This window comes from Sinocyclocheilus grahami, unplaced genomic scaffold, assembly GCF_001515645.1.
Source record: "Sinocyclocheilus grahami isolate Dianchi unplaced genomic scaffold, SAMN03320097.WGS_v1.1 scaffold534.1, whole genome shotgun sequence".
In the NCBI taxonomy this organism is placed as follows: domain Eukaryota; kingdom Metazoa; phylum Chordata; class Actinopteri; order Cypriniformes; family Cyprinidae; genus Sinocyclocheilus; species Sinocyclocheilus grahami.
In genome coordinates, this window is record NW_015505713.1 from 683,509 (window position 1) to 697,963 (window position 14,455).

At 35.8% G+C, this 14,455-nt stretch overlaps 1 protein-coding gene across 1 annotated transcript; it reads right to left on the reverse strand.

Moving 5' to 3' along the window:
• Positions 1–904: 904 nt before the first annotated feature.
• On the reverse strand, positions 905–13,218 carry LOC107555436 (glycerol-3-phosphate dehydrogenase, mitochondrial). The gene is made up of 7 exons (XM_016238240.1): positions 13,048–13,218; positions 12,436–12,567; positions 10,344–10,502; positions 7,947–8,059; positions 7,786–7,864; positions 6,056–6,154; positions 905–2,085 (listed from the first exon to the last, which is right to left on the reverse strand). Exons 1-7 carry the CDS (start codon positions 13,195–13,197, stop codon positions 1,960–1,962), a joined length of 858 nt encoding a protein of 285 aa, XP_016093726.1. The 5' UTR covers positions 13,198–13,218; the 3' UTR covers positions 905–1,959.
• Between the last annotated feature and the right edge of the window lie 1,237 nt (positions 13,219–14,455).

The following is a 14,455-nucleotide window of genomic DNA, read 5'->3' on the forward strand; positions in this document are numbered from 1 at the left end:
TCATGTGCAAAAGCCGACAGTTCCCCTCTTACTCCATCATTGTTTTCAAACCCGACAATCTCTATGACAATCTTTATGGTCTTCTTTTAGCTTTAAAAAACAACGGAATTAAATTCTGAGTAGTCTCATTGTACAAAATACATTTCTTTTTAGATCATTAAGCTTAAAGCATCCAAGTTAAAAGCAGTTTCATTCTGCTGAAAGTATGAACATAAATAAACTAATTATAAAAATACACAAGAATGTTAAACCACAAAAAATACATAGTCAAGTAAAAGATTGCGCACTTTTAGTGTGTGTCGGACTGTGCGTTTCGACATGCAAAGTTCATTAAGTGTCTTTTTAAAGTTGGAGTTCACCCAAAGATGAAAATTGTGTTATCATTATGTCGTTCCAAACCTGTATGACTGTCTTTTTTCTGTGGAACATAAAATATATTTTGAAAAAAATATTTGGTAACACTTTACTTAAAGCCTTCATGTAAAATGCATTATAAAGGATTATTAAAGGGTATAATGCATTATAATTATTGATAATGTGTGTTGTAATACATTATATCTTGTGGTAAATAATTATAACCGAATTTAAAACGCATAGTCTAGCAATGAATAGATAAGTGTTATAATGTATCAACTGTGGTTACAATTATTCATGAGATTGTACAATGCATTATAAGGTGCATTACAAAGCACAATTAATGCTACTGAACTACTTTTATAATGCATTATACATAATGGCTTTTAGTAAAGTCTTACCAAATATTTCAGTGTTTTTTTTTTTTTCAGTTTTCAACACGATGGAAGTCAACTGTAACTAAAACTGTTGGGTTACACATATTATTTAATATATCTTCTTTCATGTTCTGCAGAAGAAATAAGCCAAGATGTTGGTTTGGAACAACATGAGTGTTAGTAAATGATGACAGAATTTTCATTTTTGAATGAACTATCCCTTTAAGAAGCAAGGCACATTGAGTACATTCCCTGCTATGCTCTACATCAAGTTTACAGTTATAATATTCCCTTATTATTTCATGACAAATGGATAATCAATTACTTTTAGAGGCAAGGCTTTATAGCAAACACACCGAAGTGGAGTTTCAATTGTTCATGAATTTGAACAAGGGCTCAAAATGTTCAACATTCAGACAAGAGCTCTTACATTTCATTATAATTTGTAAAACCCTCCTGTTGAACCAGAGCCAATGCGAAGTCTAAAAACACTGAAAACAACAAAATAACTAATCTGTTTACAGTAATACAATTGTATACTTTCAACATAATCACATTAATTAAAAACAAGACGGGATTTATCAAAAGTATGAAGGAAATTATAGATTTTGAATAAATACTTTTTTCAGAAAATTAAATTATTTGAAATTATTAAAATAATACAACAACAAAAACACAACACATTTCATCACTGTAATTCAGAACAGTAACAATTAAGCAGTATGCAGTGTAAAACTGCGTAATTCGCATATAGTGCATTTGTTTAGCTCAGAAGACACTGAGAGCCCTTGAATTTCACCTCACTGCCTTCAGTAGCAAATAATCTGCATTAATAAAATGGCACAACAGAAAGCACACTGGATAAAGCTGCTCACAGAAACATTAAAGAGACAACCTATTCATGCTTACCAGGTCACACAACATGGCACTGCATACATTAGATAAAAATATAGACTCTAGAATACGCTTTGAAATAATTTTAAAGAATATATTCTGCTCTAATAATAAGATTTTTTTCATTAAAATCAATTTAAATAAGCATGCTAAAACAAAAATTAAAAAGAAAAACGATTGTAGTCAATGGCAGCCAGCTGGTTGGGTGAGTTAATGACTTGAAAGGATGTGCTTGTGATCTGACCAGCGTGGGCACAGCGGTCAGCACCTTTTGGTGTTTATCCAACTTTGTGGTGGGAGCCGTTGTCTGGTGGATGTTTTGGTTAGTTGGGATTCAAACACCGCCTCCACTGCGGTCAACCGAGACCGGTCCTCTCAGATCCAACCCCTCTTCGACCGTCTTCATCAGGATAGCCAGACGACTGTCAGAGATTTGGCCTCTCTGGACTGCACTCATGAGCTGAACCAATCAAAACAGATGCACAATCACTACCTAGCTTAATACTTAGAACCACATTATTTTGCATGATTTAAGCTTCAGAGGCACAACTTAAGATACCAATGATAACTTTTATTTCCGATTTGAAATACACTACCATTTGAAAGTTTGGGATCAAATTTTATTTCTGTCAGGACCACTATCGTCAAAATGATAGATACTTAGCATAAAGTTTGGTTTGGCGGTATGGTTCTGTTCTGGGCAAAAAACCTCCCTGCCCATCCATGCAGCCTGTCATGAATGAGCAGGGAGAGCAGCAATAATAACCCCCCCAACACAAACGATAGGCACGGACCCCCCAACACAACGATAGGCCAGAACCGCCCAAACCACAACCAATGGCATTCTGAAAGAAGCATATCCTTCTGGAATAACAGAGACTGGGGCAGCAGCAACTTACAGGAGAAGGCAGCGAAGGGGTGCTCTTCTTAATAAGCAGCTAAGAAGAGCAGCAAGCCCCTTACCGGAGGAGAGTAGCAGCGAAGGGGTGCTCTTCTTTATAAGCAGCTAAGAAGAGCAGCAAGCCCCTTTAATGCAATACCTGAAAAAGATGCAGAAAACCCACTAGAATTGGCAGCCTAGTTTGCAGCAAACATAGCGTACTGCAGCCATAGAAGCGAGCAATGAACGGATCAGAGATCACATATTCTACCGTGCCTAAAAGCTTCAGCATCCATTTAAAAAGTCTATAACAACCGCATATAATAACTCAAATCAACTCATCAGTTTCTAGGTTGGCCGTCTCCCATTGTTACGTGTCCTCAATCTGACAACCCGCGTGATCATAGACAAATCCTTACCAATACACTAGATAGCTTTGCAACAAGCATGTTGCTTGCTTAAATCACAGCATGTTGCAGTAGTCAGGAACTTAAGGAAATAAGGCAGCAAGCATATTTCAAGAACAATCGGATGGCCTAAACCAGGAACCAGAGGAAAACGACTGTAGTTACCTGGAATTTTTTATTTTTATTTTATTTATTTATTTATGTTTTATATAAAGGCACTGCTTGTACTTGCTTAGAATAATTAGACTATATTAAAATCCCTTGTGTCCATTTGAGCGCTCAGTCGTAACCTTCCAATCACCACCGAAGTGTTTTATTATTTTTATTTTTTATAAATGAACACAGCTTGATCTCAGCCAAGCTATGATCAAGATCAAGATCATCAAGATCAGCCAAGATCAGCCAAGATCATGCTTAATCAACACATCACCCTAATTTCTCATGCTCATATGCTCACATTACTCAGTGTGAGCACATATTCAAGCGGATCAGAAATTATGAATCTCTAATAAGTGGCAGTCCAGCAGGGGAAGCATACACTGCGGAAATACTTCGAATGACGGTCATTAATATTACATTCTTATATGTATAGAAGCCATTAGGAGCGATAAACGCGTGCTTCTGACCGCACACTCACACAGCTAATGAAACATCAACCTTAGAAATAAACAACCGTAACATTGAGGTTATGCCGCTGAATACAGCGAGCCCCAGTTGAAACGCATACACGAGAATGCTTGTTTCATTTAAACTTGTTCTCATGGCCTTAACTATCGGCGTGTCCTCAGAGCGATTACATGCTCTAGACTACGTGTTACTCCAGCTGTATGAACACAGATGCGTAAATGCTACTGCAAATATGCTTTTTTCAATTAGCAGACCAGGTAATATACAGCGATATGGATTAAAACAGCATTCACTTATCTTAGCTGTGGATTTCAGATGTTCTGAAACACGCTGCAACAGTTTGATTTGAGAGCAGCGATGCTTAATTTGCTCCGAAGCAAGCTGAAAAGCTGCTGAATAATACTGAATACAGCTTATATAGAAATGCCGCGATAGGTGTCGTATTCCTATAGGTAGATGTGATCAGCTGAGAATCAGCTGATGCAAGCTTGACTCACGTGACCTGCCAGAACTAACGCTAAAGCTTAATTTAATGTTTTTGAATTTTCTTATGCACACTAAGGATGAATGGCTTTGTTCAAAAATATAGAAAACCTTTAATATTATAAAATATTATTTTGTACGTTTTTTATTTTAAAATATTTTAAAACGCAGTTTACTTCTGTGGCGGCAAAGCTGAATTTATATTAGCCATTACGCCAGTCTTTAGTGTCACATGATCCTTCAGAAATATGCCGATTTGATGCTCAAGAAACGTATTATTCGAAATGCTGAAAACAGTTATTAATTTCTAGTAATTCTTTGAATAGAAAGTTCAAAAGAACAGCCTTTATTTAAAATAATTTTTTTTTTTATATTATAAATATCTTTACTGTCACTTTTGATCAATTTAAAGTAGAGGTCTGCGCGGGACTGTTTTTTTAGCTCCCGCTATATATTCACTTTGTTCACCCGCTGTCCGCTTAGAATAATTTTCTTCCCGACCCGACCGTTCCCGCTAAATTTAGATCTCGTTTCCAGAATCTCACATTTAAATTTCCGCTACTGAAAGAAAGAGAGATAGGCTGACAAATAAAAGTGTAGTCTGCACAAAATTGTATGTTATTTTATTCGTCTTGTCAAGAGTCTTGAATTTATTGACTTTGACTTGAATTTATAGGAATTATCTTAAGACACAAAATTCGTTTAATATTTTATGCAACACAGTAGGAAAAAAAGTGTCAGAGAAAATAAAATTGTACAAAATATTTTTACTCGTCTTGTCAGGATACAATTCGTTTAACATTTACAACACAATAGGGAAAAAGTGTAGCAGAGAGAAAAAATAAAAATGTAGGTTGTACAAAAATAGCCTATTTTTATTCGTCTTTGTCAAAATACTAAATTCGTTTGACATTTTTCTGTTAACACAGTAGGAAAAGTGTCACAGAGAAAAATAAATAAATACAACATCTTTTATTTAAAATTATAGGCTAAGCAAAATATAAACAAAACCGAGTTGAACGTCCTTCAAGGACAGCGCATCCACACTTTGCTCCATCCTTATTCTGCTTTGTCACTCATCGACAACCTGCCTGTTCTGTCTGAGGGCCGTATATTTACCACAGGTACAGCCTGCTCTGAGCATCGTTATGCACATTCTGCGCACAGACCATGCAAATAAAACACGTGACGTTAAAGCATGTGTGCAGCACGTGCATAACAGTCCTGAGCGCAAGCTGTACCGGTGGTCAATAAGAATAAAGCGCAGATATGCTGTTCTAAATGAACGTCGGGAACGGGATATTGTTAGACCACCCGCTCCCGTTCAAATTACACCTGAGTTACCGACCGCTACCGTGTTTTATTTGGGAATTTAATCCTGCGGCGCAAAAAATCCGGTCGGGTCCCGCGGTGCAGACCTCTAATTTAAAGCTTCCTTGCTGAATAAAACTATTAATTTCTTAAAAAAAAAAAAAATAAATCTGGCCCCAAATTTTTGATTATGTTGATTATGTAACAAATTTTTTGTTAATGTTCATTAAATGTAAACTTGACCCACTACTTTGCTGTACTTAAGTAACTGGAACTAGTTGTACAAAGGGATTACCAATATGGCCACCAAGTGAACTGACCTGACCTAAACGGACTTTGGTTAAAGCCTGGTCTAGTAATTTAAAGGTTACTGGTTCAAACCCCAGAAAGGTTATTACTTTTAACACCTTTCTCTTGACCCATATATGGTAATCTAGTTCATGCTTCATTATAGTAAAAAGTACAGAAAAAGTGGTGCACATTATTAATTAACTGAAACTCTAGAGGCACCAGATCTACTTTATACTCCTTCTGATGTAGGTATGACATTTCAGAGGGACTAATCACTGTGAACCAGTCGGCTTATGACAAAACATAGATGTACTGACATGAAGATAACAAGCACTTTTCATTTTGAGGTTTTCACACCTACAACTACAAATCCTGCCTGAAAACCAGAGCGACACCAAGACAAGCTGTAGTCTATAAATAGCTGTTCATACCTGCAAGAACTCATCCAGTTCCACCTGCCCGTTTTTGTTGAGGTCCACCTCGTTGAGGATCTCATGAAGGGCGTTCTCATCAATCTGAATGCTGAGTTTCTGAAAGAACACAAATCAGTTATAGAATCAGTAACTAAGAGACATTAAACGAAAAAGTTAAGGACTGCACATAAACCAGAGACAATGAGAGCGGAGGGAATGACAGCTAATAAGCAATTCAAGAGGAAAATTATTATTATAATTTTTTTTATATTTTAAACCATTTTTAACGTTAAGATTGTTTGGCAAACATAAGACATTTAAAGGGATAGTTCACCCAAAACTGAAAATTCTGTCATAGTTTACTCACTCTCATGTCGTTCCAAAACTGTATGAGCTTTTTTCTGTTGAGCACAAAAGAAAATATTTTGAAGAATGTTGGTAACTAAACTACTGCCTTACATAGTATTTTTTTCCATACTATGGAAGTCAACCATCAACCGTTTGGTTACCAACATTCTTCAAAATATCTTCTTTTGGGTTCAGCAGAAGAAAGAAACTCATACAGGTTTGGAACAACATGAGGGTGAGTAATAAAGTGACGTGTGGTCAAATATGGTGTCCTGTACTCGAAATTTGTGCTCTGCATTTAACCCAAGTCCAAGTGCACACACACAGCAGTGAACACACACACTGAGCAGTGGGCAGCCAATGCTGCGGCGCCCGGTGAGCCTTGCTCAAGGGTCTCACCTCAGTCGTGATATTGAAGGTGGAGAGAGCGCTGGTTATTCACTCTCCCCACCTACAATTCCTGCCGGACCGGAGACTTGAACCCGCGACCTTCGGGTTACAAGTCTGACTCTCTATCCATTAGGCCACGACTGCCCCCGATTCTAAACAATGACAGAATTTTCATTTTTGGGTGAACTATCCCTTTAAGTACAGGTCATCTTGCAGTTTAATTGCATGCCTTGAGACAAATTCAAAAGTAATGAAAATGTATTAAAATTAAGTAACATAGATAAAAAGTCCCCTCATCTCTGCATATCAATGGCAACTTGGCCTACTCTGATGAACTTGTTAATTAACCAAACGCATAAGAGGTCATTTTCTGTATACTGTAAGTCTTATCTGTATATACAGTGGTGTGAAAAAGTGTTGGCCCTCTTCCTGTTTTTAAATTTTTTTGCATATTTGTCACACTTAAAAGATTCAGATCATCAAACTAATTTTAATCTTACACAAAGATAATGCAAGTAAATACAAAATGCAGTTTTTAAATGAGGATTTCTTTTATTAAGGGAAAAAAGCTGTCCAAACCTGCCTGGCCCTACGTGAAAAAGTAATTGCCCCCTAAATCTAATAATTGGTTGTGCCACGCTTTGCAGCAACAACTGCAATCAAGTGTTAACTGGCAATGAGTCTTTCACATCGCTGTGGAGGAATTTTGGCCCACTCGTCTTTGCAGAATTTAAACACTGATCAGAGAAAGGGTGTAAAAAAGCAACTTACAGTGGATTCAACATACACATTTTACATGTCATGTAAAGGCATTTTACATTTTGTTTTTAGTGCAAGAAATTTTAACATTATGGACTTCAGGGAAATTTTTTTTATATGTTTCAAAAAAAGATGAATGCAAATGGTCGCTAAAAAGTAATGGCTGCTTAGAACAAATAGTAACAGTATTTTTTTTTTCGATCTAAAATATTAAAGAAGCTCAGTTGGAATTGTAAGAGATTATAACTCACCTCTAGCACTTGCTGGACATCCACTGTTGTGATAAAGCCTTTACTCTCCTTATCAAACTTGTAAAAGCGCTTCTTATACCTGTCAATCATAATAATGATAATATTAGGAAAGTGAGAGATGTGGGATCTTGTACACTTAAACTCACACACTCATCTTATACCTTGCTATCTCTGGGGCAGTGAGTGAGATCTCTGTTGTCTTGCTGAGCTGCTCAGAGCGAGCTTTATAACCCATCTCCAGGTGCAGATACTTCTTTGCTGCCTCCAGCTCTTCCTGTAGACAAACAAAACCAAAAACACAATCAGTAACTTAAGGTTAGAAACAAGTTCTAACCTTAACAAGTGAATAAAATGTAATTTTAATCAATTATATATTTTCCTGATCATAACAGCGGCACATTTAAGCACATGTTTTGTAAACCTTTACAGTATAATGCATGGTTTTCAAATTGGCTGTTACTAAAGGGGGAAGTTAAAACTATACTGGACCCAACAGAAAGCTCACAGTTTGTGTCAGTGTTGTTTCTCATTTCTTGTCTGAATATATATATATATAAATTTGCATCAAATTTATGTTTCAATTTGTTTTTTTTTTGTCTGAATAAGGCATTTAGTCTTCAAGGCAAAATAAATAAATAAATAATTTATTAATCAATTCATTTTAGGGTCAGATAGAGTGTGAAATACGGTCATATAAAAGTAAATAACAGTTTTTTTGCTGAAAAAACAACCCCTTTTTATAAAAAATTAATTTTACATTTTAAATTAAAGCCTCATTATAACTGAATATTTTCAACAAATCTTGCATCGTAGTGCTGTTTTATTTTATGTCTGAAGAAGGCATTTACATAGAAGCCTTAAATGTAAAGCAAAAAAATATATAAATAAATTAATTGAGTAATTAGTCTGAATATATATATATATATATATATATATATATATATATATATATATATATATATATATATAATAGAGAGAGAGAGAGAGAGAGAGAGAGAGAGTTTTGTGAAAGTATGATACAAAAAACACACGCAAAAAACAAAAAAACAACCCCTTTTTATAAAAAATTAATTTTACATTTTAAATTAAAGCCTCATTATAACTGAATATTTTCAACAAATCTTGCATCGTAGTGCTGTTTTATTTTATGTCTGAAGAAGGCATTTACATAGAAGCCTTAAATGTAAAGCAAAAAAATATATAAATAAATTAATTGAGTAATTAGTCTGAATATATATATATATATATATATATATATATATATAATAGAGAGTTAGAGTCTATTATATTTTCATTCGGAAAAGATAGAGGGTTAAACAGGGGCAGCGTTTCCTTATGGCAGTCGCCATACCCTAGCCCAGTCAGGTGTGTGTAATGTGTAACTCTCTATTATATTTTCGTTATTATTGTTTTAAATCACTGCTATTGGTCTTCTGTATGTCTGTTTGAGGGTTTTTACAAATATTTAAACAATGAAAAGCATTCAAAACAACTTTGTAACACTATGGATCCTCAAACTGTCAGCAAAACCTTGTAACCGCACTCCCTTCAAAAACCTTGTAACTTCAAACGCCGCCACTGGGGTAAAATACAGTTGTATAAAAAGTAAATTATGTTTTTTTCGCAGAAAAAAAAAGTTTTTTAAGATATTGTGAAAAAATATATATATTTTTTTTTAAGTTGTAAATAAAACAAAGATTACTGGAGCATGTTTTATAAGAAAATACTGGTAGTAGCTTCCAGTAGATACTGATATTTATTTTCCACAATAGAATGAGAATGTTTGAAGCAGTAAAAGGATTCAGTGTTTCATGCAGCAGAAACACAGCAACATAAACATTCCTGCAATGCACAGGCTGAGAATACTGGCTTGCCTTTGCAGAGCTGTGATATACCTGCGCTGGATCGAGGTTTCCAGCAGAGCATTGTGTCTGTGTCCGTGCATGTGTTTGGTGGGTGTGGTGCACCTGCATTGTGAGCAGATCTGAGCGCTGAACTCATGGGAACTGAACAGTATCAAAGCTGCACAGTGATCGGTGCTATTATTAGTGCTTCTGTTTATCAGACAGGAAACCTACGACCAACGTGCAAAAGCTGTAGTAACTCTTATCACCCCCTTACAAAAGCACTACACGCACACTTTCAAGCACTCCTCTGAGCACAAACGTAACAGCCATAGTCATCTTGAGGAGTTGTGCTGGGCGTTTATTGTACAACTGAATTGTGATCTTATCGTGGAGTGGAGACTCCTTGTTAAAAAGACTATTTAAGAATCAAACTAACAATAGCTGAGGCCTATTATAAGCTGTTACCTAAATTAACCTGGCTGAGATCTTTAGCTTTCGGTCAGGACAAAAAGCAGGGTTCAGGGCAAGGGTAACAGGTTTGCACAACCAATAAATTCAATAAATCAAGTATTGAACTAAAATGTTCTCATGAATTTGAATTCACATGCAGACTAAATGTGAACAAAGCGAATTCTGCTTTCATTTTAATAAAAAAAAGAAGCACTGTCAATCTGTATTCTAAAGAAATAAGCCATGAGATCAATGACATACTTTCTTTTTTTGCTCAGTCCACTGCAGTTCGTTGCCCATGATCTCAACAATACGTGGCAAAGCCTCATCCGCAGCCTGCACGTTCAGAAAGCCCAGTCGAGTTCGGCGAGCAATCACATCGATGGCTGTACATGCGTACTCCTTTACAGCATACTGCACCTAAATCCAGACAGAAAACATCACTTTCATTTTCATTCAAGTCAGTTTTAACAGAAATTGTGTGGAAGACAATCAGACATTCATGTATTTTTAGGTTGACTGAATAACATGTAATATTTTCAAATATGAAGTTTAGATTTCAACCCAGCAGTGAATCTTGCTTATTTTTAATCCTGACAGTTAAAGTATTGGAACCATTGCTAAGCTCCACCTCTCAAGAAACTACAGGAAGAAAAACTTGAGATTTCAAGGAACAGCATGCGTTGAATGACTGCAATGAAGTGTGACATTCCAAAAGAGCAATGTAAAATGAGCAGTAAAAACTGTGGAGACTGCACATCAGAATCAAAATGGAGTCAACTGTACAGAACAGATGATATTGGTGTAAATGAGCAGAACTCTTCCTAAAAGTTTCTACAATGGGTTCACTACGTGTGTGTGAACTGTGTGCAGTGTGAACTCTTATTAGCACCCCTACAACATAATGAATAAAAAAAAAATGCAAATAAAATGACATAGAATGAACTTCTCAAACTTAATTAAAATATTTAGTAAATGAAAATATACTGTAAACCTCTGATTACCATGTGTCAGTATAAGTGACCTGACAACAACATTTTACCATATTTCTGGACAATTTGCACAAAATTGCATTGAAACTCTTCTAGCACCTCCATAGACGATCCTCCATTGATTTATTTGCATTGAAGTCATGTTGGATGGAAGATAATATTTAGGAGTTAATCGCATATTAATGCCACCACAATGTTGTCAAGTCAAGTCACCGTTATTTAATATAGCACTTTTTACAATGCAGATTGTGTCAAAGCATTACAGTATTAAAAAAGGGAAATAATGTGTCGAAATAGTGTGCCGTTCTCCTCTGGCCAGATGAGACCAGCAGTTTAATTCTAGGTTGCAACAAAGTCAGATTGTGCAGAGGACTCATGCTGTAATTACAAGTGGCAAAAAAAAAATAATTAAAAAAAGCTAAGTTGTATGTACAGGTATAAAATACGATAGTATTGTACAATTATGATAGAATATAAAAATTCCATTTACAACACCTTGATAAATTGAAATACCTGATGCTCATTCGATTTTTCATAATTTTGACGAACCAGTGTTAAAAAAACCCCTTCGCTATCTTCCTCCAACTAAAGTGATCTGAACACACATGTCGTAATTACGACTTTTCAACTCGTTAATACAAACTTCCCAGGATGACTTGAATGCACCATTACATTATTGAAGGGATAGTTCACCCAAAAATGAAAATTCTGTCAATAATTATTCACCCTCATGTTGTTCCAAAAGCTGTAAGACTTTCATTCATCTTCAGAACACAAATTAAGATATAACAAAAATACAGACGCAGGAGCCAGCATTCTGATGTAGAATCCTGATAAGCTGCGCCTTGTTTACAAGCAGTGGAATGCACACGCATGCATCATGGTACTCTCGTGAATGGTGGTGGAGACTGACATGGAAGAGAATAAATTGTTGATTAAAGTCGTTTTTTTTTTTCTTTGTGCACAAAATTCTCGTAACTTCAAAAAATTACGGTTGAAACACTGATGTCACATGGACTATTTTAATGATGTCCTTCCTTACTACCTTTCTGGGCCTTGAACGTGATAGTTGCATTGTTGTCTATGCAGGGTCAGAAAGCTCTCAGATTTCATCAAAAATATCTTATTTTGTGTTCGAAGATGAATGAAGGTCTTACGGGTTTGGAACAACATGAGGGTGAGTAATTAATGACAGAATTTTCATTTTTGGGGGAAAAGTTTAAGAAGCAAAAGCTTGTCAAAGAAAATGGCTGAGATCAACAGTTGCTAAGTAAGGACTGGTCAGTAACGTTTTAAAGGCGGGGTTCAACAAATGGTACACTGCAAGTTAACTGTCATTACTATAATTTCAGAGTGCTTACCTCACTCTCTATGTAGGGAAATTCAGACACAAGGCGTTTACCCACTATAGGCCATCTCTTGCCTGTCACCTGGGCCATTTTGGCCACTTCAAATGCTCTTCCTCCATAGGTGGCTGCCAGGTGCTGAGCAACCTGTGAGTTCAGAAAATAAACATGTTATTCCTTAGGGATGTAACCATTATTAACAAGACAGTGGTAGGTTTCATGATTCAACTTTCTTTCCTTATGTAGGAAACCCACTGCAAAGTTAGATTTTAAACATTCACTTAGGCTGTAGAGATGTTTTCTTTACTAGCTTATGAACACCTTTGCTTCATTAAGCGTTCAGACAAATGAACACGGCCCCATTTTCGATTCAAACTCTTCTTTTATATCTCTCACCAAAGGTCAAGTGCTGTCAAAAATATCTGCATGCTGACCTTTTTAAATATGCTGGCAAAACAACATCCATGGTAGCTACGGCTCCATCAAGCTCTCACGCTTCCAAACAAGGGGTTGCCAGACTTTCTGTCACCCACAGGATCACGGGGGACTGAACGTTATGGAGCAGCTGAACCTGCTCCAAAGAGCTCTGACTGGCAGAATGCTAAGTAGTTAGGCTTCGAAACCCACCTCGTTTTCCAAGCCGTAGTCTTGAACCAAGCGAATGTACAGGGTGGGGGTCCAGTCCTTCCCACCATCCAGCATCAGACCGACCGTCCTGCTGGGACCGGCTGAGAGGTTATGAGCCTTAATAGCTGCGTCAAGAGTCTCCTCAGCCATAGAACGATAGGTTGTCCACTTCCCACCTAGAGTAGACAGAGTGCTGTGAAATCTTTACACAACCTCAGTGGAACAATTATCAGTTACCCTAGTGACCAATTCCTCATTACAAAACCTCAACTCCTCATTACAAAAAGTTTGTGTATATTAAGATTTAATATTTTGCATTTTTACATTATAATAATAATAAATCATTTAATTTTTAATTGTATACTACTATTCAAAAGTTTGAAGTCAGTACTTTTTTAAAGAAATTAATACTCATAATCAGCATGGATGCATTAAATGACACAAAAATACTACTTTAAATAAATACTTTCTGTTTATCCTGAAAAATATATATTTTTTTAAATATTAAGCAACACAGCATTGATATTAAGAAGCAGGACTGGAAAAAAACTGGCAATATAAAATGTGATAAAAAAAAAATATATATATATATATTTATAATATAAATAAAATTATTAGTAGTAGTATTAGTATTAATATTAATATTATTATTGTTATTAAAATTATAATTATTATTATTACTAAAAAATATTTAACTAAATAAGAAATATTATAATTGTAATAATATGTTCACTATAAGATAAAGAATTTAAGAAAGAATTGCCAAATGTATTTTACAGTACATCACCCCCTCACACAACCCTCCCAGGTCAACAGAGTCGCTTGGTTGCTCATTCACGCCCGGAACAAAGCAGAAGACACCCAGACACACGGCAGCCGTCACATTGCGGTTTATGAGCACACGTAATGTTAATAACAGACAGCCGGATGACTTTCTACAGTAGCTGAAAGACACATGCAGTGCTGGATGAGATAACGAGACTCTACAAACTCTTAACGACTTGCCTAACAATCAGAGAAAGGAGGAAGCATTTTTTGTGAAGGAAAATTAGTTATGAAGCTAATCAATCAAGCAATCAAGCCTGCATCCACAACGCTTTGAACAATTAGAGAGCTGCGCTCAAAAATCAATACCTCCGCTTTCAAAGGAAGATGCTTGGAATAGTTATCAGTCCCAACTAGTAGTTACTAGACTCAACAAAACCAATACAAGCCGTTCTGTCTATATTGCTGTCTGTCTGTTCATTAACATGCATTCAGAAATAAAGTATTTTCATCTTTCATAATTAAGTTCATTATTGAAAAATGTCAGTCTAAAACATTTTGCCAGAAATCACCCCTTCATACACTACTGTTCACATGTTTAAGGTCAGTAAGATTTTTTTTTAAAGAATTAATACTTTTATTC

Bases quoted from the DNA above. Each gene is read 5' to 3' on its own strand.
- LOC107555436 (XM_016238240.1), bottom strand. From the start codon at position 13,197: ATGGCTGAGGAGACTCTTGACGCAGCTATTAAGGCTCATAACCTCTCA. The intron at 10,503-12,435 runs GTAAGCACTCTG...GTCTGGATTTAG, and splicing joins TTCCCTACATAGAGAGTGAG to GTGCAGTATGCTGTAAAGGA. The intron at 8,060-10,343 runs GTATGTCATTGA...GTTTGTCTACAG, and splicing joins GGACTGAGCAAAAAAAGAAA to GAAGAGCTGGAGGCAGCAAA.